The sequence below is a fragment of the Zerene cesonia genome, chromosome 10 (genome assembly GCF_012273895.1).
Source record: "Zerene cesonia ecotype Mississippi chromosome 10, Zerene_cesonia_1.1, whole genome shotgun sequence".
In the NCBI taxonomy this organism is placed as follows: Eukaryota; Metazoa; Arthropoda; class Insecta; order Lepidoptera; family Pieridae; genus Zerene; species Zerene cesonia.
Window position 1 is genome coordinate 1,622,117 of NC_052111.1, and position 21,268 is coordinate 1,643,384.

At 34.0% G+C, this 21,268-nt stretch overlaps 3 protein-coding genes across 3 annotated transcripts in view; 1 reads left to right on the top strand and 2 right to left on the bottom strand.

Annotated features, from left to right (window-relative positions):
• Positions 1–13,182, bottom strand: part of LOC119829329 (short stature homeobox protein 2-like) — a 14,523-nt gene extending 1,341 nt beyond the window's left edge. Inside the window, exons 1-5 of the mRNA XM_038351799.1 lie at positions 12,960–13,182; positions 8,813–8,997; positions 5,371–5,428; positions 1,165–1,355; positions 592–771 (exon numbers count right to left, since the gene is read on the bottom strand). Coding sequence (XP_038207727.1) covers positions 592–771; positions 1,165–1,355; positions 5,371–5,428; positions 8,813–8,997; positions 12,960–13,182 — 837 coding nt within the window. The remainder of the gene's footprint in view (positions 1–591; positions 772–1,164; positions 1,356–5,370; positions 5,429–8,812; positions 8,998–12,959) is intronic.
• Positions 13,183–13,938: 756 nt separating this feature from the next.
• LOC119829331 (mitochondrial import receptor subunit TOM40 homolog 2-like) lies at positions 13,939–15,812 on the bottom strand. The gene is made up of 4 exons (XM_038351800.1): positions 15,777–15,812; positions 14,714–15,400; positions 14,435–14,629; positions 13,939–14,163 (listed from the first exon to the last, which is right to left on the bottom strand). The coding sequence occupies exons 1-4, from the start codon at positions 15,810–15,812 to the stop codon at positions 13,939–13,941; spliced, it is 1,143 nt and encodes a 380-aa protein (XP_038207728.1).
• Positions 15,813–16,316: 504 nt separating this feature from the next.
• On the top strand, positions 16,317–20,927 carry LOC119829708. Its single transcript, XM_038352347.1, has 4 exons — positions 16,317–16,739; positions 17,015–17,187; positions 17,351–17,485; positions 19,074–20,927. The coding sequence occupies exons 1-4, from the start codon at positions 16,448–16,450 to the stop codon at positions 19,212–19,214; spliced, it is 741 nt and encodes a 246-aa protein (XP_038208275.1). The 5' UTR covers positions 16,317–16,447; the 3' UTR covers positions 19,215–20,927.
• Positions 20,928–21,268: the final 341 nt, after the last annotated feature.

Here is a 21,268-nt window from a genome sequence, read left to right on the forward strand (position 1 = left end):
ATAAGTAAACGACGTATCTAAACATAACATTTCCTTATGACTTATGACTACAAATAAAAAAGTGTCGTATTTGTTACGTTAATATTTTATTAAGAACGCAACTATGAACAAAGATCGTATTATAAAATTACACTTATTATAAGTATACTGAAATATCAATAATAATAGAATTATATTTACAAGATATATATCGACTATTTAAATAATTGTACTGCTAGTACATAGTAATAAGCTATAATCATAATTATTACTAATAATGCTAAGAGATATTAGACAAACGAGATCTATTTCCCCACTCAGCAATCAAACACTTATCACAGTTTTTATTCATTTACAAGTACTTTAATTTATTTGGTCAATCGTCCATTTGTATCTACAAAGAATTGGAAATTGTATTCGCTCCCAAAAAAAGTTACAAGGAAAATAGTAATAATTTACACAAAATTCATTTAGGAGATGTGTTGCCATCCTCTACAATATTGCAATCTCAGCAGTCTTCCACGTGACTCTATACTGAACATAATTGAGATACGATTGTACCATTGAATTGATCCGATTTCCTTAGGGTGTGGGCTATGTATCAGCGGGCACATTGGTAGGTGTAGTCGGTGTGGGCGATGGACAGCGTGCTGCAGCCAGCGCGGCTGCGTGTCTCCTGGCTTTCAGCCTGAGGTCAGCTATGGATGAGGATCTGCATCGCGCTGCTAAAGCTGCGAGACCCGCGTAGGGAGGGCACAGTGCTGCTGCCGCTGCCGCCGCTGCACTCGCGTACTGTGATCAACGAATCAGTAATAACGTGCATGAATCATATTTAAATTCTGTGTAATAGCTCTTCAGTATCCTACCAAATAGCTGTACTGCAGGTGTAAACAAAATACACTTAGATGATTTTCAAGTCCGAAATTAGTTATTGAGAAAATATTTAGGTATTTAATCAAATTAATTTTGCGTCTTTAATACACAAAAACTTACGAGAAAAGATTACGTAGTAAGTGAAGCTCGTAGAAAACGTCGGATAAATTAAAAATATTGCATTCTGCGTCTAGTGATATTGTAAATGGTTATAAATATTGCACTGGTTTATGACTTCCATAGTAAACCCGCGTCTTTAGACAGGCTTTTTTAGAATCAACAGGGATACAGGTATATGTACAGCATAGGTACCTGGTGCGCCGCAGCAGACAGTAGCGCGGAGTCAAACGGTGCGAACGCTGTGGGAGTTGGGTGCGGTGCGAGTGGTGGCATGGGCGGCGGCGGCCGCTGCCCGCTCGCTGCCGTGCCAAGCCTTGGCACTGACACGTATGGCGCTACTCGACAAGGCTCCAGCGGTGTCCCGCCACCGCTCACTAGTAACCCTGGTATAACAAAAATATAAGATCATTTGTTTATCTTTCCGTGCTTTAGTTGGTCGGTTAATAATTATTGCCAGGATATTATTATTAAAAGTAAAAATATATAGAACAGTATCAATCGACACATAGCTAGATAACTAAATATTTTTATTAAATATATGAAACTAAGTAGTGTAATGAAGATTCAGACGTGAGAACTAACGCTTGGTTTTCAAATTAAAATCTAAATTACACAAAAAATTTTTAGCAACGCTCCCCAAACCCAAACCCCACTACTGCGCTGAATATTATCACTTGTTCTCGTTACTCGGCCATTCCTATGTTTCAATCTTCAAATCCGATTTTAACTACTTAACTTTAAAACGATACAATCATCAGAAGATTACATAGATCCCCATCGATTGACAGAGACAAATGAAGCTATACTGAGCCGCGATTCGAGATCGCTCCTGAACTCCACTTAATTAAATTGATATTTAAGTAAAGCATAATTTGCTCGTAAATTAAGTGAGATTCGTTGTTTATAGCCCTCCCGGCGGGTGAAGGGGCAATTAATAAATTAACACGGATCTACTCGACTTAAGGTGTTCGGATCGCGTCTAAAGGATTCATTTGTTTAATTATTCTAACGTATTTTCCCAATCAAATATTTTGGTATCATAATATAAATGTAAATATATAACGGTAAGTTAGTAGGTATAGTTTTACTCTGGACTGTTTAATTTTAAAACTAATTTTATAGACTGCATTAGTTTTATAGCTACTAGTATTTGTACTGGTATGTGTGATTTTATCAATAGCACTTAAAATCTTTTACATAATTATAGTTTATTATTGTTTAAACAAGTAAATGTAATTTCATGTTAATCAAATTGGCACCTAATTATTATTTCCTTATAATATTATTTAATATTTTTGCTTTCTTGCTACGGCCTACGGTCTACGAAAGCTGTAGCATGTAACGATACTCGTTTGCTTAAAAATATAAATAGGATATATGTAATTTTAAATATTTATGTAAAGTGATAAAAATATTTTCAATACGCAATATAAAATTCAACAAAAAACTTGAAAAAAAAAATTAAAATAAGCTGTTTTTTAATACAATTTTAATCTCTGGAAGAACGGATTTTCACAATTAGTAGCACACTTTTATAGCATCGGTATTGAAATGAAAAATCATACGCAAATGTAACATGTGTTTACAAAAGCATATAAATAATGGGAATACGCATGCATTGGGCGGGATTCACGCGCTCCGTAAATCAGCGCGGCTCCGGTCGCCCGTCGACATTATCAAAATGGATGCTCCCTGCGCGTATGAGTTATTTCCATATTTGACACCGAATTACTTTCGAGAACTGCGAACATAAATACGAGCGGGTGCTCGCCACTCGCCCTTCGCCCCTGCGGCCGTTGTGCATTTATTTGATTAACTCTGAGTTGTTTAATTTAATCGAATTATAAGGTAAGCCGTTGCGGGGTGCTGCTATTTTAAAGCATTTCGAACATCTTTACAGCGGTTTCTACGCAATAAAACATCGCCACCCTCACGACGCGCGAATAACTTAAAAATTTTATGAACAGGGGAACAATTAGGCTCCGTTTTCTTTTATTTTTTTTTAATCCACGGCCAGTGTTATTGTTCATAGGATGGAGATTTCGCGAGTCGAGATTTTTACTACTTTATACCGTGTTAAAAATGAATACTTAATTTTATGAAGATTTACTGCTTTTGCTGTTTTCTTTCTTTTATTTGCTTCAAATAAGTTTATGATACTATGAAGTATATTATGTCTACCTAACAGATGTATAAAAATGTTTCTAAGAATTTCTATATGATTATTGTAAATCATATATTTCTTGTTTAATAATGCGTAAGCGTATGCTATAATTTATAATCCTATATCGCACCGTTATACACTACGATATAAAAACAAAGAATCTCTATCCCTTTATGAATCGATTGTAATGATAACGCCACAAGCGTTACAAACATCACAATCAATAACATCATTTGTAACGCGATTCCTTAAAGGGGCAAATCGTAACAAATAACCGTTTCATTTCACTTTACATGATTGTTCTCGTGTTAGAGAGGGATAGCGGGGTGCGGGGTGCACATAAGTTAATAAGACATTTAGCAAGGGACGGCGGGATTGCGTCCGAATGGCTCCCGTGGGGAATCATTTTATTCGATTCCAGCGAGAAGCTTTTTTCCGCTTTTATGCTCCGTTTAGCGGTTATTCAATGCTTTCACAATCACGGTGTAGTGCGGATCTCGGATGCTGTATATGTCGACTCAGTTTTGGGTAACGTTATTATTAACGTTGACGCGGTGTACCACGAAACCCGTGTTACAAAAGATAATTTGATAATAGATATAATAATCATAACAGATTGTCGTTAAATGTATCTAAGACCTGATTCAGAGCGGAGGATACGACTTATGATATTATGATAATTTATTAGACACACGGTTATAGAATTTTTATTATTTCCATTAACTTCAAATTTGCGGCGATTAAGGAGCGGTTTTGCTACGAAGACTAAAAATATACCTATAACGAGTATTCATTTTATTTTCATCATTCACGAAATGAATGCGAGTACATAATTATAAATTATATATTATGATGATTTTAGACAGAAAATAAAAAGTATGTAAACATATTACATTTTAAATCTTCATATTACTATATTAATTATTTACAATATGATAACGGACATTCTATTTCACCGTCCGAATAAAATAAAACTATGGCTACGACGAACTCCTAAGAGAATTTGTAAGCCTATCAATCGGTAAGTGCGCTGAGCAATTTTCCAAATATACTACCTTACGTAGAGGTTTTTTGCCGTTTCGCGCGTTTCCCGCCCGGCCCGCCATTTTAATTATTCATCCTCGTGAGTTATGGTCAAATTAAAAAACTGTTAGAGTCGTACCGGCGCCGGCGGGAGTTGTAATCGAATTACGTATACTGATGGAGAATACGTAATACGGTCATCTCTATTGCTTTACGTAAATCTAGGGTTCAAATTACCCAACATAATTCATGAAAACACTGTTTTATGGAGAGGAGCTGTGAAAAGTAGTAAGTGTATCAATTATTATTAACAAAAATTTAACCGCTTTCAAATTGTCAGAACTAGACCAAATTTATATGCGACCACATGGCATGCTTACCCAATAAAAAGTCATGATGTAACAAAAAAAAAATTACAATCGAATCTCCTTCTCGTCTTGAAGTTGGTTGAAAACAGATAAATAAGTAATTATTATTACATAATCAGACCTCACTTTTTCTAACTTATTATGTAGGTATCTAATCTTTAATTACAATACAATACGAAATAACAAAAAACCGATTTCGAGTTATGAAAAATCTTCCCTCCTTTTCTACGACATGATAAAGCTTAAATGTACATCTTTGAATACATAAGTAAGTTTCCACGTGAATGAATATTATGGTGAGCTTTTATCAGGGGAACTTTGTGTGGTAAGATTTCACATTCATTACACTTCTATTATTTAAATAAAAGCAATTAAAAAATGTGTTCAAACTCATAATTTGTTGCATAGATAACATTATATAATAATACACTATTTGCAGTTAGAATATCTTTAGCAGTAATTTCGTAGCCATGTCAAGTTAAAAATACTTTAGTATATAATAATATTATAGTATACAAATATACGTAGTACGAAAATTTTAAGTGAACAGTGAGTTATTAAAATTTTATTTCTGTCGTATTTCTATGCAACTTACACATTGTAATACTCGCATGTAATTTCTTAAACAATTGTTTGCCATGAATACAAGTATTTGCCTTTCAAATTATATTCGTTCAGTAGCTTTGGCGTGATTGAGTGACAACATCCATGCTAGAATTTAAAATCGAGTCACAACATTCATACAAACATCCAAAATTTCCATTTGTTATAAGTTAGAACAACACATATTTATCAATATCATTTAACTGTTCGTAATTAGCTACTATAGAGAGATGTACCAACCTTTATGCATTTGACTTTCATGCTTGCGGCATTTCGCTCGTCGGTTTTGAAACCACACCTGAAACAAAGCTTCATTATCATATCAAATAACGTGCATTGCATTCAACGTTATTTGTGATGAATATTTTATTATATTATCCAGCTTGCAGCGTGTGAGTATGCCAAAAAAGCAAATGGATGCAATCTTAACAAATCGAGTTAAATCATATTTATATAAAAACAAATTGCAATGGTTATTGTAATTTGTAATCATCATCAGCCCATATATGTCGCCACTGCTGGGACACAGGCCTTCTATGAGGATTTAGGCCATAATCCATCGCGCTGGCCAAGTGCGGGTTGGTAGACGTTATATTTTTTATGTCACTGTTGACTTGAGGTGGGTTGCCTGATGGTAAGCGCTACTACCGCCCATGAACATTTGGAGAGGCGCAAGGTCGATTGCAGACTTTACTTTTACGTCTCTACAAATGGATTACTTCAAATTGGGAAGGGATTAAGAAATAATTGACGAGAGGCATAAAGAAAGGACCCGGGATGAATCCTTATTCTTTTCCTTAAAAGGATATGAGCTTCCGGCTCCCCCCCCCACTCACCTAATGAAGCACAGCAGTATGTTATATCACGCCGGTTTTCTGTGGGGGTGTGGTAAGTACCCCGGTGCGAGCTGGCCCAATTCGTGACGAAGCGTGCATATATAAAATGTCGTATAAAACGTTTGATTCTTGGAGATGCCGGTTACTTCGCGATGTTTTCTTTCACCGTTTTTAGCAGTGGTGACGTTATCCAAATGTGCAGATAAATTGAAAAATCAATTTATTTCCTGCACGCTCTCGAACCCCGTCACATCGATTTTGAAGGTTCTCACCACTGAATCACCACTGCTTTCACTGCAGGTTTTTGTAATATACAGAATAACATTGTCAGCAATTGGTGAAAATGGCCCTTAGTATCAAAACCATGGTTACGTTACAGCGCGGAATATATACAGATAATACAGCGGATGTCATTAATTAGTAAACTGAGATTGCAGCGCTACTGCTAGACAAACATACAAACAGGCTAACCGCATTAGTGTGGAGGGCACGCGCCGCGTTGATTGCAACTTGTCTGCGAGGGGACATCCATACATTACGATGTGCATAGACAACTTTGGATTCTCTGTTATTGAATACTGATCTGTTGGCACTTTGACCAGAAGCATCGAGTGTTTTTCCATTGATATTAAAAACGCATACTAGTAGCTACACGAGTGTAATAGCAGTAACTGTAAGTAGGAACACATTTCGTAATATGTATTAATTACGATCAAACTTTATTTGGTGAGCGCTTTAAAGACTCAAATTAAAGTAAAGTTTTAAGTGTGATGTGAAATAAAATTACTTTATTAGTTAGGATATAATGATTATATAAATTGATAAGATAAATAAACACGCGCTAACTAGGGTCGAATTCATTAGCATTGATTACACAATAGCTAAATATACAAATACATTAAATTCTATCTTCTACATGTGCAATGTGCATTAATCATGTTAGACTATTCATTTTGCAATCTTTTTTCATAATTTAACAAAGCTAAAGAGTTAGCGAGAGCTAGCAAGTTTAAACAAACAAACATGTTTGTTTAAACTTGCTAATCTTATGAACTACAGGAAGAATTGCGAAATATTCTTTTATCTTTGATATATATGTGATTCCAGACTACTAGTATAGACTATATATAATATGTTCCACGTACCAGGGCGATGCCGGGGCGAACCGCTTGTCCCTACTAATATTATAAATGCGAAAGTAACTCTGTCTGTCTGTCTGTCTGTTACGCTTTCACGCCTAAACCACTGAACCGATTTTGACAAAATTTGGTATCGAGATAGAAATGAACTTGGGAAAGGACATAGGATACTTTTTATCGCGAAAAAAGGGTAGAAAGGGTTGAAAGAGGGGATGAAAGTTTGTATGAAAGTTCTTTATTGTCAAACCGATTTTGATGAAACTTGGTATGTAGATGGAGCTAAACGTGGCAAAGAACAAAACATACTTTTTAATACGAAGAAAATAATCCTTACCATGTCGCGCGATATAAGCGAATTATACGCGGGCGAAGCCGCGGGCGAAAAGCTAGTATATTATAAACTTATATTTGAATATAGAGCATCTGTATTTATAAAAAAGTGTACATAGTTTATAACAAATCACAACGAGAATAATTAATTATTTGTCCTGTAATTATTTAATTGTGAAAACTGAATTCACTTATTCACCGTGAAGTAGTGAATCGATAGTAATATACATAAAAATGTATTGAAACGGCATCATCATAAAAATATATATGGCCGTTCGAAATGCCCCGTGTATTCGGTCGGGATGTTTATAAACCTTAAATATAAATATATTAACAAAATCGAAGTGAATAATGGTCATTAAAAGAATGAACCGAAAAGTCAATCCCCATACTTATCAATTACTCGAACGTGTGACTTGACACTAGTGAAGACGTAGTGGTAAGGGTCAAGGCTTTTATCTGTAATGTCCCCTACTAACATCACTTAACGCCGATCGAGTACTAATCACGATATATAGCCGATAAAGTGGCACTTGTTGGACGGTAGCAGCTAATTACGTGCATTAGTAATGAGGGCTCTGAGTAAGGGTATCTACGACTCGTGTTAATGAATATCGTATGTAGCTAGTTGGTTTATGTTCAATGTTATTGTTATGTAGGTTTAATTAAAGTAAAATTTATATTAGAGACGGAAGAATTCATTTTGATGATAATTAAATTCAAAGTCTACGACTTCAATAATTGGATGATTATGAATTTGCAACGTATATAACGAAGTTTTAAATAATCTTCACTTAATAGATCGACCAGAAGCAGTGGTGGCTCAGTGGTGAGAACCTCGGACTTCAAAATCGATAAGTCGGGGTTCGAGACCGGGCGAGCGTGCAGGAAATAAATTAATTTTTCAATTTATCTGCACATGTGGATAACATCACCATTACTTAAACGGTGAAGGAAAACATCGTGAGGAAACCGGCATATGTGACATCTGCCAACCCACACTTGGCCAGCGTGGTGGATTATGGCCTGAACCCACATAGGAGGCCTGTGTCCCAGCAGTGGGAACATATATTGGGCTGATGATGAATAGATTATAGATATACGACCATATTTGAAGCTATAAATTTAATTGCTAAAATTATTTGGAAAAAGAATCATAAAAATCGGTTCACCAATGACCCAGTAAAAAGTTATGAGTACAAACATAAAAAATACAATCAAATTAAAGCGTCCTCACTGAAAATAGTAAAAAATTAAGAAATGTGTAAATATTGACATAAACTTTGACACACTTTGAGTACCCAATCGAACATAGAGAAGTGGTTTCTACGTAGCTATTGCTATTATATTGAAATGATTCATCAAATTTCAACTGACCTGAACCCGAGCCTCGCTAAGCCCAAGCCTCTGACTAAGCTCCTCTCTCATAAATGCATCTGGATAATGCGTCTCATCGAACAGTCTCTCCAGCTCTCCCAGCTGCTCCAGCGTGAAGTTTGTCCGCGAACGACGCTGCTTGCCGCCGCCGTTGCCAACGCCACAATTTGATTTTTCCGTAATATCTTGCAAAATGAAATATTATGAAATGTAAGTGACATAATTCAAAGAAACATTATTCATTGTTTGAAGCGATATGTGGATTTATTTAAAATATATACAAAACAAAAAATGTTTGCTAATTACCTCATCTTTCAGTCATTAAATGAAACATGGAAATAGTTCTTTATTATGCGTAATATTAAAATACTTATTTAAATCTAGGTAACTATCCAAAATCGTACAAATTGCAGCTAAGATTAGCTCTTTAAATCGTATTGTTGTTAATGCATAAAGTGATCGTCTTAATACTAATTGAATGGATAGTTGTGAAGAAAATCAAAGCGCTAATCGGGTCCATGGGGCCGTCGGATATCCCCAGACGAACGGGCGATACGTTTAACGGTGTCGTTTGAAGCAATTTAGCAAATTGGGAAGCTCTCCTTTTTATACGGCAATTATGTAAATGGAGGGATTATCCAAGTGTGGGCGGCGCTGCGGGCCACACCCGTTCTCCCCTTTCGTCCCCGGGGCACGAAACTTCTTAAACATCTAAGACTCGAGAACAGTGATTAATTGTCGAACAAATACTCACATTAAGTCGTCGGTGATTTATTCATCGGGTCTTTAGGGATATCGAGGTGCAGTTTTGTCACTGCGCTCACTTCAAGTCATTGTTTATGGTTTTTGCATTTTTAATCAATTTATTTCTTTGCTGTGTTGAAAAAGGCAGTGAAACGTATAGAGCTTTAATTGCAATTAGTGTTGTATTTATTTTAGATAAGTTTTGTCCCACTTTTTCACCCGCATTAGATATTTTTTCACAGTGTGATGTTACCTAGGTATATTCCCTGATACAATGTGGAGATGTGAATGATATTCTAATTACTTGAAAAAATTTTTTTTCGTCGAACCTAATATTGGTCTTTGACCATATTAATGATTGTATTTTTCAAAATCGCCCTAATGGTTTAAGTACGATTGATATAAAGATAAAACAAACACTTATTATGGTTTTGGGAGTATAAAAATCATCTCTATTGCATATCACTTCATCATCATCATCATCAGCGTATATATATTCCCACTGCTGGGACACAGGCCTCCTATGACATATCACTTACTCTATTTAATAACATTTAATGTACAGAAATGGTATTTTTATTAGGTCGCAACATGATAAAACATTTTTTGACACATTTTATTTTTTTTTCTTTTAAACCTTCTCTGGACAATTATGAATTCATCAAAATTATAATTATTATAATCGGCTCCGCCATCTGCAAGTTTATATATTGTATATTATTAAATATTGTATGTTGTGGATAGTATTATGTTATCTGTGGTTGTGGCTGTTCATTTATAAGTAGCATGTATTTATTTTCATTGAGGCTTGGCTCATAGTTTGAAATAAAGCAATCTTAGGTTGACTTTATGAAAAAAAACGACACTCGTACACGATTGTATGTGGTGGTCGAGCACGCTTCGGCACGAATTGGGCCAGCTCGCACCGGGGAAGTACCACACCCCCACAGAAGACCGGCGTGAAATAGCATTCTGCTGTGTTTCGTTCGGTGAGTGGGGGAGCCGGAGGCCTATATCCTTTTCCTTACCCTTCCCAGTCCTTTCCTTTATTCCTATCGCCAATCCTTTCTTATTCCCTTCCCAAAAAGTCGGCAATCCATTTGTAGAGGCGTAAGGTTTGCAATGTACCTTGTGCCTCTCCAAATGTTCATGGGCGGTGGTAGCGCTTACCTTCAAGCGTCCCACCAGCTCCATTGCCGATGGTAACATAAAAAAAATAAATAAATAAAAACTCGTATACGAAAACTTGTGTACAAACTTCACCTGTGTAAAATAGAAGCTGCAAAATAATTTGTTTACTGCTATTTATATGAATTTTGTTTTTACTTTAATAAAACTTATTTCGATTTAAAACGCTAAAAATTTCAGATATTTCCTATACATATTCCATATTTCGCTTCTTGCCAAATTTTCAACCGACTTCAAAAAAAGAAGGTTATGAATTCGACTGTACCTGTCACCTCATAAGTTTTTACTGGGTGAACCGATTTTGATGAGTCTTTTTTATTTGAAAACTGGTACCTCCCATGCAGTTTCATTTAAATTTGTTTAGTTGTGAATTCATCCATTTGAAGGTGGTTTTGATTTTTACTAAAAATATTTATATGATTCTAAGTTAAAGGAAAATACCCTATATTTTTGATTTTGATTCCAATGCGATATTACAAAAATGCAACTTACGCGGTTATCATATTATATGAAGAAAACCAAGCTTATGATATATACATAACATGTGCCATAAGATCCTAGATATTTTTTAATGATATTCATTCTTCTACTATCTAGGTCAGCGGGAAGAACAGACCATATCGGTTTTTAAAAAAAGATTTTAAATAAATTAGCCTCATGATCGCGTTATAGGCCTATAAGTTTGATATTTTATGGAGTTAAAACAACTCATATTCGAGTATTCATTATTAATTGATATGTTAAAGTTTAAACCAATGCTGAGAAAAGGTTTGGACGGACAGACAGACAACGAAGTAATCCTATAAGGGTTATTTTTTTTCCTTTGCAAGTACCGAAACCTATGAATATCAAGATTATAAAGGATTGTAATGGGCGCATATTTCAAATAGTTTAATTCAAGTAGAGCACAAACAGCCCTTTTTAAACTCTTTTTTTTTTAATATTTAAAGTACAGAAATTGTTCATTAAGTGTTTTATTGTTTACAGTATAGAATGTAAATATATAAGTGTGTTTTTCTCAAAGTCAAACATTTATTTATTCAATTAGATTCTTATAGAAGCACTGTTGAATCGTTATTTTACACAGTTTTAACATTTAACAACAGTTTGGAAGGCAGTTTCTACAGAGAAGTGCCGGCAAGAAACTCTGTAGGTGCTCTTTTAAAATAATATCAATTTTACATTGATAACAATTATGCTAAAGAGCTGTCCTGTGGTTCTTAAGGGACAACTTTCCACGGATGATATTCATAGAAATCTTCCGTATATTCATTAATGCTATAGATTGCTCTAACTACTAATTCATTATTAATATAGTTTTTGAATTTAGCACTACTAAACGATTTAATACTATGAGGAATTATGTTGAAGAAGCGTATACCTCGTCCCATAATTGAATTTTTTACTTTACTAAGCTGGAAAATAGGCATTTCAATTTTATTTCTGTTCCCTGTGTCATAACAATGTCTACCTCCTACATCTCTATCACTTATATTCAACATAGATTAACTCCATTCTGTTTACTACCAATCCACGATTACATTATGTTGCGACATCGTAATCATGGTATTTAGAGAGAAGTGCTTTCTACAGTAACCTTATTCATAACTTTTAATCAAGATCGGAAAATTCATTTATTTGTACTTAAGTCTCATGTAATTGATAAATCATAATAGTATTTGGGGAACGCGCCGCTCCACAAATTGAGAAGAGTAAGTATTCTCTAAAAATTGTTTTGAGAAGAACAAAAGTTTGTGACTTTGGTTCTAAGGTCTTCAGTGTTAGCCTAAGCTAAACCAACTGGTTCGCAATAATGGCTTATAACAACAGTACCTAATCATTAACTAAATATGAGGTATAGTTATGGGTACAAGGTATTTTACATATCCGTTATATACAATTTTTTTTTTCGTGATAGTAAAAAACATTTGACATATTTTAGTTTTTAATAATAACACTTTATGCCTGTTCGAAGTGCACTGTAAATATTACACTAAATCGAAAAAGATAATCGAAAACCTAGATGTGTATTAAATAGTCACATACGATTATCACTATCTAAATCTTATTTTGCTAACCATTCACTAGCATGTATTACCAATTAAAGATATCATAAAAAAATATAATGTCTCATTGCAAGCAAGCAAATTCAAATAAAAAATAAATGAACACAACAACACACACATCTATTAAACATTACTATCTCATAACATACCATGTTTGTGATCATCATCATCGTCTTCTCGTTTATAATGTTGGACAGGTAGAGGTGAGACAAGCCAATTGCGATGTCTTTTCGGTGGCGGCGATTTGTCCTCCAACGCTGTGATATCCACTTCCTCATCGGGGTCTTCAGAATCCACTTCCTGTGGTGGAGCTGGCGCTTCACCGCCTTCCAAAGACTTGCTGACGAAGTCCGCCAGCCGCTCCATAACCATTACTGTAATGCCTAGTGCCTCAGGCACACGTAGACGCGCGCGGCCATGTCTCGACACGGTCTAAAGATCACACTGCAGCAGAGGCGGGATAACGCCCACATCACCATAATTCTTCTGCTGCACTAAAATATCAACCCTATTATCGAAAGCTTAGCATAGGAAGCTGTTTGTTTTCATTATGAGGGCGGGCGGCAAACTCCGCCCTGCAATCGCGCAGGCGCCCTCAAAAGCAGCGCTCACGGAAGGAACATTAAAGTAGCCGCCGGCGAATCATACACGCCTACATTATCATCATTACAATGATAATGAATTTTTAAAATGGTCCTTTGTACGGAGTACGTTGAAATGTCATAAAGAATGCAAAAAAGTGTCGATTCAAAATAACCGAAGAAATTTATTCGTGAAGGTGTACCTTTACCGTGAATAAATGTATAATTCAATGTAAATTGGTGAGTAAGAATTTAACTGCCTTTACAATTTTAAGAAATAATTAAGTATTAACTTATTAGTGATAGTTTTGCGGATATCATGTTTCATTAAAATAAAATCTGTTACTGTAGAGGTTGATCATTAAATGCAAATAAAACAATAAAAGTATAGATGTAAAATTATTCATTTATCAAATAAAGAAAAACACTACCTATGTAAATTCCTGTACAAAATAAGCTACAATCACGTTATGAATGTTTATCTCGATGTAGCTCAATGCTAAAATGTAAATAATCCAACATATATAGTCATCTAAAGTACAAACATCTATATAATTGCGGCTGTGACTCCAAATCCCAGTCTGAATTTATCGTTAGGATGGTTTAAAAGCGCAGAGATAGCGCAAGCCAACTGTGCTCGTTTGCCGCCTAAGGTACGCTGCAACGTAGCTCCCACCAAACCGTCGGAGTCTGCGGACCCTCGCACAGTCCAGTCGTCGGTATGCCATTCATAAGCTAGGGTAGCTACTGCTCGCCGTATGGAGAAACCAACCTGAATAATGTTATATTATTATTTATATTTTGGTACAACAGTAGGTACAGGTAAACATTTTTCGTAATTTTGTCATGAGCATCCAATCACTTTGTAATGAACGAGAAAAGTTATTGTATACATCATAAAACAAATAAGTGTCAGAAAAATTGCTATTAAAAATAAGTTGATAATTTATTATTTATGTTATATAATTTTTCATTATATTTAAGATTATTATTTGTTATAAAATTAAATGTCAATATATTCTATGTATGCACATTGTACACACCTCAAGCATAGCAGCAACCGTTAAAAATGGTTTCAAAGCTCTGGCATAACATAAATCTAGTCCACGATTGCCAAGTGTCGCACTAATAGAATGATCATCATTAGCCCATCGCCCGGCGCCTGATGCTGAACTTAACTCCGCGCCATAACCCCTTGCTACTATTTCAGCTCCTAAAGATAGCTGCTCCGTTACCGCCTATAATAAAGAAGGTTTTACTACTAAATCATATGTTATAATTAAACATAATATTTACGTTCTTATAATTATAAATTAACAAACCTGTAAATAATGGAGTGCAATGAATTCTCGATTAACAGCTATTACTGATGCTGTGAAACTGTTAAAATAGGCATCAAATATACTTTCAAAGCTATAGAACTCCCCATCACCAATTTGAGTTACAACAGTAGCCCTTGTGCCTTGTGTCGGTCCTACACGCATTTCGCAACTAATTTGGCCACCGGGTGCTGCCTCCATTATAAAATATGGTAGACCTACAGGTTTATTTTTGTCAACATATGATAGTAGCAGTTTATATCCACCAGGTGATACAGAACTAAATGATAAAGTATGTCCCAAAACCCAATTATTACTTGCACCTTGTTTTACCGAGACACATGCGCCTTCAAAACATTGAGGGAGACGATATCGCGCTGCGTTATGAATATGCCTCAATAAACCAGGATTTGAAGCTCCTGCTGGGAGTCCACCAGGATCCTTGTGTCCAGGACAAACTCGACCGGTTCTGGATCCTGTTACTCCTGCTCCCGTCTTACCACGATCTCCAGTGGTAGTTTTTGAATTGTCCCGTACAGTACACTCACATTTTCTTGGAGATGATGCATCGCCACCAGCATATCTATCTGGTGTTGGATCTTTTCTAGGCGAGTTCGTCGGGGAGCAAGGCTTTGATTTTGCATAAATTTTTTCAAAAGACACGAATCTTAACAAATTATACAAAGACGGCTTAAAATAATTACTATTTGATTCATCTTTATTCATTTTATTAAATGTGAAAAAATATATTATCAATAGAAAAAGATTTATGTCAAATGCTGACAAATTTTAGAAGTGTTTTAAAAAATATTTTTTTATAATGCAATAAGACAATGCCGTAGGGATTATTTTAGTCTATTTGATCAAACTGTTTGTTGTTATATTAAGAACATTCTAAATATATCTCTTCTCAACGTCCTTACACTTACAAATATTACATTAATGTAAAAATCTTCAGTCGATCTTATTAAAGCAGTCGATTCAATATCAGTTAATATATGATATTCAATTTCAAATATCCTCTTTTGACATGCATACATATTATGTTTTAGAATCTGAGCATAACTAAGTCTAATTTTTTCTTATATAACAGTAAAGACATGTTTTTCTTCTTCTATTACTTTTATTCCTATACCTATTTTATAATGGTCTCTAAATATTTTAATTTATGGCAGTACTGCGTTGCCCCAATTTTGCCAATATCCTGTGGTGCGTAGGTATAGTATTTTTAGTTCAATCTTACTAACTTTTTTTTGTATGTGGCAGTCGAGCACGCTTCGGCACGAATTGGGCCAGCTCGCACCGAGGACTACACCCTCACAGAAAACCGGCGTGAAATAACATACTTCTGTCTTTCGTTCGGTGAGTGGGGGAACCGGAGGCCCAAATCCTTTCCCTTACCCTTTCAGTCCCTTATTCCTCTCGTCAATCCTTTCTTCATCCCTTTTCAATTTGAGATCGGCAATCCATTTGTAAAGGTGTAAGGTCTGCAATCGATCTTACGCCTCTACAAATGTGTAGAGAAATAGAAATGTTAACAACAGTAAACAGCACAGAGTAAGCTATATACTACGTTTGTTATCACGTTATCTGTAATACTACGTAGTAAACACTCATCAGTTGTCACGTCTTGTCAGTGAGTTGTCAATGTGGTTAGTAATTTGTTTTTATTTTATTGAGTTCTTTGAACATTTATAATTGCAAAAAGTTTCTGTAAACTAATATTTCATTAGAGCAATGACGAACAAATTGAGTTCGAAGTTTTTGGAATTACTTCGTAACTTAAAGCCAGATGCAGTTCCTCGTCCACCGCGACCCGAGGATTTAAATGAGAATATTCAGGACGAGAATGTGAACTCTACCAATACCAGAACGGAAGATGGAAATGCAAATGATTTGAAAAAAGGCAAAAAGAAGCCGAAATACAAAAAGTCATTTTCAACACCCAATGACGAACCATCATCTGCTTTCGATGAAGACGATAATGATAGACGTAGTAGCAATGGAAGCAGTGTTGTTAATACGCAATGTATGTACTTAATACAAAATTGTTTACTTTCATAGCATATTAAATATGTTACCAAAATTCTTTGTTAGTGATATTAAACATTGACGATGATAAACATGGTAATAGCCAATAAAATGATGTCGTTTTCCTGTTGTCATTGAGCGCATCATGCACACTGTTGTCCTATTGGTGTAATTCTGGTTCCGTATACACAAAGAATTATCTGGAATATGACTCAAAATTGGATTTTCCAAACCAGAATAATATACTATATATTCAAATTTATATATTTACAGCTGGTGGAAATGTGATTAATATTGTCAATGCAAGTAACATTCGCTGGGGGAATGAGTTTGTTTATTATTTGGGGCCTGTCAATGGTCACCCACACAAAAGTAGTCCCAAACATGATGAGGAACAAGTTGAAAAAACAAATCTTATATCTCTACTATTGGAATCAGAAATTAAGGTATTTCATATTATTTTTCAGCAATATAATAGTTTTTATTTTTACATGCAAAACATAAAATTGAATCACTAGGAGGGATTTAATTAACATTTCTTAAACATCATTGTTGAAGACAAGATGAATTAATAAGGAGTTTTATATTGATTTTTACACATGATTGCAGCCAGAACATGAATACATAGACTATATTTCTAAAAATCTGGGCAAGAACTGGTACAGCATATTCCGAGCTCTAGGCTACACTCGTGGACAGATAGAAACTGCAGAAATTGACATGGCCAAAAATGGTGTTGCAGAGGTAAAATTTATCATTGATCGATTTATTGATAATTACTCTTTATTTCATCTTTTATCTACATTATTATTCAAACTTTCACTACCTATTTTATTATGTGCACTGGATGTTGAATATATGTTTATAATGCTGGAATAATGCTGCTAAATGGATTTCTCTCTTACATATCTCCTCTTCTCTCACTTTAACCTGCAGTTCTAGCCACAATTGGTGGTCACAAATAACAGTGGTTCAATGTCCCAATGTCAATGTCAATGTCCCAACAGAAGTGACACCATACACCTTCATAAATGATCATCTCAATGTTTTTGTTACTTCATGGTTTGACATACAATTTTTCAAAATGTGTGGGATGAACATATGGAATATTTAATTCAACCCTTTTTTTCTTGTTCTCACCATAACATAAGTATATTTTTTACATATTGACAATATAATTATTATTGAAATATGAGCTTCACAAAAACCTTTGATTAATTAAATTATCTTTTTTGTGTTGATGATGCTACTAGAATATTGCAATACAGTAGTGTTGTACCATTTTATGCTGTGTACTTTTGCTTGCCTATGTGTGTTATCTCGTAGTGAAAGCACAACTCAATAATAAAAAATAATATAGTAATTATGGAATCTACTTTAAAAATTGCGCATGGAGTTCTCTAATTGTGTATTGAGCTGCTTAATATGGCGCATATAATTTGGGATCCCGCATCTCGCCCCTTGGTCTCTTAGCACGATGGACTTTTAGACGGATAAGTAGACTGTTGTGCTATTGGTATATATATTGTTATAGCTTTATCAATATTTTTTTCTGTTTATCTGTTATATCAAAAATGATGAGTGATAATCTTTTGGTTTATTTTGCAAATCTGTATATCATACATAATTCATATTGTTTTCCGAAAAATAATAAATTGCAATCTACACAATTTTTACACGCTTTTTATTAGCTTCACCTGTATGTTTGTTTGTAACCGACTTCTTTGGACGCGATTTTGACCCACTTTAAACGGCCAGATTTCGTTCAAACTTTGTAGATTTATTGAGGACCGATGACAATACACTAATTTGATAAAATTATTCCATTTTTTAATTTGCAAAATATGATTTTTGTTAAAGCGTGTTTTTTAGTTTTTTTTAACTATTGTTTATTACTGATATTGATAGCATGATTTAATTGATTGCATACCAAAGAAAATCAACGACTTAACTATGCATGCCTTTATGATGTATTAGTATCTTAATACATTTTCAACCGCCTTCTAAAAAAGTAGGTTACCAATTCCACTGCCTTTTTTTGTATTTAATACCTCATAACTTTTTACTGCGGGAACTGAACTTTTTATTTTAAAGCTCACATTAAAATTTGGTCTAGTTCTGATGCTTTGAAGGTGGTTTGGTGGGCGAAATAATTATATAATGTATATCATATTTGCTGATACTAAACTAAAACTTAAAGATTCGAAATTAAAGTGCAGTACAAACAGCGGCAAAATAATAATGAATTGTTACTGCGTAAAAAGATAATTAACATATATTTTCGCAAACAGATTATGTTTAACTTGTATAAATAATGTAAATTTACTTACAGGCTCGCTACAAGCTGCTCTTGGATTGGGTTAGAAATGACGATGATGGTACACTAGGCAAACTCGCAACCGTTCTTTGGGATGAAGGTGAAAGACATGTGGTAAAGGAACTGGCGGCCTTGTACAAAAAGAACAAGAAATAAATTGAGGCTAATATATTGTGTCATTGTGATTGTCAAGAAAGGTGCTTTATTTAGTGTGAATGTAAAAGGTTTATGAAACCTTAAATACTCTAATATAAGTTTTATAGGCTGCCAGTTAGCAATAATTGAAAGATTCAAAGCTTTTAAATATCAACAAATCACATTAATGCCTTAGGGTTATAATGTAGTAGATATTTCATGTAATATGTACAAACATGTATGTATTTAATTATCAAATATTCTAATACATACTTTATTATTTGAATTATATAAATTTTTATATTTACATGGCATGAAGGCAATCTAAAAGCATTTTATATGAAATAAAATATAAATATAGATGTATATTTACAAAATGATGATTTATTTTTCATTAATTTGTTTGTACTTGTATTCATAGGTAATATTACGCCGAATCATAGTAAAATGGAATACAATTATATTAGTATTTATCGGAAATAAACATAACTTGATACAGGGACCAAGTCGAAAAACTTAAGACTGTTAATAACAGTTCATGTGAAGTATGATAGTACATATTTTTAAGCAAAACAGTTGTATGTGACCACTGGGTTATCGGATCTTTTTAACACGCTTTTATTAGCTTGATTGAACAAAGTTTTTACCAATTTCCAAAGGTATATGTTCTATTTTGTATGTATATTTTATAGCAAAAATCAGAAATGCTCTGTATACTCGTATGCAGAATATATTATATTTTTTTATCAATGTGCAATAAATTTTCCAAGTTCAAAATTTTATATAATTTACTATGAAGTTTAGTTTAATATAAGAATGTTGTAACATTTTGATATTTGAGAAATTTTAAAAGAATAGAAAAAATTTGATCACGAGGCGAGATTCGGGGATTCACTGGTGGCCGAGAGGCCAGGCGTTGCTACGGATTGGGTAACGCGGGTTCGAATCCCGCCTCGTGATCATTTTTTTTCTATTCTTCCAAAACTTCTCATTGATAAAGCATTTCAATGATATAAAATATTATTATATTAATTGCGGATATTAAAGGAGTACTAATGTTTAAACCGGTATTTCTTAGCGCAACAGTAGAAAGAAAAACATATATATATAGATTTTTATTTATTACATTGACTTATGCATGGCATTAAATTCAGTTTGCACCAATAGAAGTTTATTTTTAATGGCTTCCAATAGTGAGATGGTACAATTGACCTTGTTCATGGAAGAAGCTAGTACAAATATGATAATCAAATTTCCATTATAATTAAGATTATTGGCTTGTGATATTTTTTGTAACAATTTACATGATATATTTTCTTTCATAGTTTTAAGCATATATGTATAGGTCTCTTAAATATAGCTATATAACGTACATAGATTAGTCAGAGAAGCTTTAAAATACAATTACTAATAAGGACTTCAATAGAAGTAACAATTATTACCTACAGTAAAAGCTTTCTGACTATCCTAGTATGCTTAATGATATACATTAAATCTTAAAAAAATAACATAGGCATGAAAGATATTGAAACCGCAATGATTGTGCAATAATAATCTCAACTAATTCGTTACCGCCTAAAAAAATTCGGTCAAAATTTTTTACTTTATATTCAATCGTAAGATACGTAACTATACAGGAACTATATTCTTGAAGTAAATGAAGTGTTTTTCTAGTCATGTCTAAAGTGTTTATATAATTTTTGGAAATAAATTTTGCAGTTATCAATAAAATTTTACACCTACGTACTATTGGTTTGATTTTTCATGTACCTATATGTAAGTTCAGAATCAGCGATGCTTCTATATTATTATGGAGCTATTTCTTTTCGACACAGTTTACTCAATTTTATTAGATAACTAGATTTCTTCTTGGTTACCTTAAAATCACAATGCGTTTCTTTCTGTAGTTAAGTGCGATTTTAACAGTGATCGATTTATTAATCATAGCTACATGTATTTTGTACGAATCGTGGTGAAAATCGAATTGAGGACGTAAATAAGTTCGGAACTTACGATTACAAAGAAATAAATCAAAACCAATGAATTGATTTAAACTATGATCCGAAGGAGCCCGT

Bases quoted from the DNA above. Each gene is read 5' to 3' on its own strand.
- LOC119829708 (XM_038352347.1), top strand. From the start codon at position 16,448: ATGACGAACAAATTGAGTTCGAAGTTTTTGGAATTACTTCGTAACTTA. The intron at 17,188-17,350 runs GTATTTCATATT...ACATGATTGCAG, and splicing joins TATTGGAATCAGAAATTAAG to CCAGAACATGAATACATAGA. The intron at 17,486-19,073 runs GTAAAATTTATC...ATTTACTTACAG, and splicing joins CCAAAAATGGTGTTGCAGAG to GCTCGCTACAAGCTGCTCTT.
- LOC119829331 (XM_038351800.1), bottom strand. From the start codon at position 15,812: ATGTCTTTACTGTTATATAAGAAAAAATTAGACTTA. The intron at 15,401-15,776 runs GTTATGCTCAGA...AATTATTTTAAG, and splicing joins ATAAGAAAAAATTAGACTTA to CCGTCTTTGTATAATTTGTT. The intron at 14,164-14,434 runs GTGTGTACAATG...AACATTATTCAG, and splicing joins CGGTTGCTGCTATGCTTGAG to GTTGGTTTCTCCATACGGCG.